This window comes from Arachis duranensis, chromosome 5 (genome assembly GCF_000817695.3).
Source record: "Arachis duranensis cultivar V14167 chromosome 5, aradu.V14167.gnm2.J7QH, whole genome shotgun sequence".
Taxonomy (NCBI): Eukaryota; Viridiplantae; Streptophyta; class Magnoliopsida; order Fabales; family Fabaceae; genus Arachis; species Arachis duranensis.
In genome coordinates, this window is record NC_029776.3 from 102,465,014 (window position 1) to 102,469,213 (window position 4,200).

Sequence of the window (4,200 nt, forward strand, 5' to 3'; positions counted from 1 at the left end):
TGGCTTTTATAAAAGAACAAGAGTTTAATTAAATACGGTTGCGGTAAAACTGATGTTATACAGTCATGAATTGAATTTGTAGTGTGCTAGAAGATGGTTTGATGAAGGGGAAAGAAGCCACCTAGTGAATCTTGGGAAATATGTGTCAGCAATGTTGGCAGCAGGTGCTAAAGTGGCTTATGAGAAAGATGGGAGTAATAATGTTGGATGGCTATGTGTTGTTGTCATCTTTTCAAGTGCAGCAACAGTGTATCAATTGTATTGGGACTTTGTAAGAGATTGGGGTTTGCTTCAATTCAATTCCAACAATCCATTGCTAAGGAATGAACTAATGCTTCGCAATAAAGCCATTTACTACTTTTCCATGGTATATATATATATGTATACATCATCATCATCAGCCTCCTCCTCCTCTCAAATAAATTTGTTTTGATACATATGATGAATGTTACTAGTAAAAGTGGTTAGAGCACCCATGACCAATATCCACTAACAAAATTGTTATGTGTAAAAAAAAAAAAAAAAAACCATTAAATAAATTAACCATTAAATCAATCATCAAATCAATTTCTATATATTGTGTATAAATATATTTTATATTTTAACATGTATTTTATACTAATGAGTATTTTTTGATGTACAGCTAGTTTTATTGATCCACCCAAAAGGTATAACTTAATTGAAACTAGCGAACTAACTATCATATTCTAAGATCTTACCACACATCTAGGTGTTAACGACAAGAAATGCAGATAAAACCATTATGTAATTAAAGAGAGATTCCTAATCTTGATTGGAATAAAAAGAAAAACGAAAATAAAATAGCAGGGGATTATTAAGAAGGCATTAGTGTCAAATCATGTTTTCTTTTTCTTCTTTCTTTTTAATTATTTTTTGCATTGCAAATATACAGGGCTCTCCACTGTTTAAAAGCTCTGATGTTGACCATGGCAATTTCTGCAGGGATTAAATGTTATTCTGAGACTGGCATGGTTGCAAACTGTTGTCCATTCAACTTTTCAAGGGGTTGATTCTCGAGTAACAACATTGTTCTTAGCAGCTCTTGAAGTTATTAGACGAGGGCTCTGGAATTTCTTCAGGTAAACGAATTGATTAGTTCCATTTATTTTTTACTTATATGCTCCTTGTTTATATTTGCCATTCACAATAAAATGTTTATTTTCATAAAAATGTTCTAACATTTTTTCAAATTGTTCGTTATTTTATTAGAATTTCATTTCATGCAAATGCAAAGTTTATACTATATATATCTTTTAGTTTTTTACTCTATAATGTTTACTAACACTTTCTATTGGAATTCATAAAAATAATTACTACATTCTAACAATGAATTAAAGAGGGTATTAATCTTGGAAGAATGCTTCATAAATAATTTCCCCAACACCTACTCAAATATTCACTTAAAAAGAAAAAAGAGAAGTGCACTTTTTTGTATATTTATTTAGTGCTCTATATATATATATATCCGTTTTAATCTTGAGTAAATTTTGAAGAATTTATTTGCTAGTCATTTTCTTATTTACCTACAATATTTTATATTATAAATTTCTAGAACTCCTAATAATTTCCTAAAGAGTAAACCATGAAATATGTCATTGAATTATCAAGTAATTGATGACAAAAGTACCTTCCAAAATTGTTAATAATAAAAATTCTTTTAAAATATTTTGAAATGCAAAAGAAATAAAAAAATTTAAAATAAATTTTTTATAACTGACGTACAACCTTTTTATTATTTCACAAATTACTTGTGCATTTGATTTAAAACTTTATAAGAATATTTGGAACTAGCTATTTAAAAATAACATGCAAAAATTCAAACAAAATTTTGATTTTCATATTTTTTTATTTCATCTTTTAAAATTATTTTTGTCATTAATAAAAAATGTAAAAAAAAAATATTTAGCATAAAATTATCAAATTTTATAAATAACATTTTTCATTTTTTAATCAGTTACAAAAGAGGTATAACAATTTAATTTATGTGCAAAGTCCTTTTTAAAATATATATTTAATATTTAAATATTTTTGTTATATTTTAAAATATTTTAAAAATATTTTTGTCATTAAAAATTTAAAAGATATTTTTGTCAATTGAAAGGGAGAGATTATGTCACATTACACACATAATTTTCAATCATGAGTAATTTATTTCATGGAAAAGTTTTAACATTGTATAATATTTTTTGTCACACAGACTGGAGCATGAGCAGCTAAATAATGCTGGCAAATTTAGAGCAGTGAACATAGTACCACTTCCCTTTCATGAGGTTGATGAAGAAGACTAATAAAACCATTGTTATCTAGATGAATATTTAGAATATTTTTCTTCATTAAAATTGATGTATTATTGATCAACTTGATTATTTCATCGGTTGATTTGACTGGATATGATTCCCAATTGTATACACAATCTTTCATTAACAAAAAATAGAAATTATACTACAATAAAAAATAATAGTATTTATTACCATAAAAAATGACAAAAGAATTGTTATAGAGTTGTTGCAATATGGCCATTATAAAAAGTTTTTATAACAAAAATAAAATAATTATAATACAAAATAACAGTTTATAATAATAATTTTTAGCATAAAAACTAAAATTTATTACAAAAATGATAACAATTTTTTATCTGTAAAATATAATTTTTTTATAATATAACTTAATTTTATAATATTTTTTATTCTTTTAATTACAAAAATACAACATTTATTTTTGTCATTGTGTTACAAAAATACAACATTCATTTTAATTAAAATATGTCACGTGACACTCTCTCGTTAAAATTGGGATAAAATATTTCCTTCTAAAATTAATAAACTTTATTCTTCCATTCTCTTATCTATTTCTCCCCCCTTTTTAATTCTCTCTACTCTTCCTACTCTATACGAAACCCGCTACACATACAAGTCTTTTTGGCTTACAAGTTGGTACAAGCCTAACAAAAAAAACGCATTACACTCCCACATTTAAGAGTAAATAAACGCACGTTATTCAACCACTTTCTGTTTTCAAAGTGCACTAGCTACTCACCATGCATTATAAACGACTCTTCTTCTTCTTCCTCCATGAAAACGAGTTTCTTGCCAAATTTGAAGATAATTGAACTTCAGAAATACACCCAAACGATTACAGAAATATACTCAAACGATTACAAAAATACACCACACCCAAACGGTTACAGAAATTCACCCAAACGATTATAAAAATACACCCAAAGGATTACAGAAATACATCCGAAGGATTACAAAAACTACACCCAAAGGATTTAAGAAATACACCCAAAATTCGTTGAAGTACACCTTATGCATAATTCAGAACTCTTTCTCTTTCTCCTCCTCATCTTCTGCTGCTTCTTCTTCTTCAAAAACGATTTCAGAGTTTGATGTCAAAAAATAATGGAAATCGAGAATAACGAAGAAAGAAAATAGAGAGAAAAGCACGTAAATGAAAAAGAAGAAAAAGAAGGCAAGAAACGAAAGAAAAGAAGAAGAAGAAGAGGAGGAGGAGGAAGAAGAACGTGCAGCAAGAAGAAGAAGAAGGTGCAGTGAAAATGTGCAGTAACAGTTGAAGAAGGAGAAAGAGAAGACAAGAAACGAAAGAAAAGAAGAAGAAGAGGAAGAGGAAGAAGAATGTGCAGTAAGAAGAAGAAGGTGCAGTGAAAACGTGCAGTAATGGTTGAAGAAGGAGAAAGAGAAGACAAGAAACGAAAGAAAAGAAGAAGAAGAGGAGGAAGAGGAAGAAGAGGAAGAGGAAGAAGAACGTGCGTAAGAAGAAGAAGAATGTGCACTTGTAAAGACTTGTATAAAAAAACTCTTCTATGTGAAGAATTTCTCATATATATATTATATAACTTATAATTTATATTTATATTAATTATTTAACAAACCAAAATGCGTTACGAGATATATTCTTTCATTACAATAAAAATAAAATTTTTCTCTCCAAAATTAACACATACACTCTCACTCTCTCTCTCCTTCTTTATCTTTCTTTTTTAAATAAATTCATATTTTTATAAAGAATACATTAAATTTATAATTAAATATAATTAAAAAATATTCCATAATATTATTCACATAAAAAATATATTATTATTATATACATATTTTTAAAATTTTATTTAATTTTATATTTTTTTACTTATCCTTTTAATTTATATTTTTTCTTCTTTCA

General features: G+C 26.8%; 1 protein-coding gene across 1 annotated transcript in view; it reads left to right on the plus strand.

Moving 5' to 3' along the window:
• LOC107490913 (phosphate transporter PHO1 homolog 1) overlaps nucleotides 1-2,415 on the plus strand; it is a 9,806-nt gene extending 7,391 nt beyond the window's left edge. Inside the window, exons 13-15 of the mRNA XM_052261867.1 lie at nucleotides 83-367; nucleotides 964-1,100; nucleotides 2,219-2,415. Coding sequence (XP_052117827.1) covers nucleotides 83-367; nucleotides 964-1,100; nucleotides 2,219-2,309 — 513 coding nt within the window. The 3' untranslated portion in view covers nucleotides 2,310-2,415. The remainder of the gene's footprint in view (nucleotides 1-82; nucleotides 368-963; nucleotides 1,101-2,218) is intronic.
• Nucleotides 2,416-4,200: the final 1,785 nt, after the last annotated feature.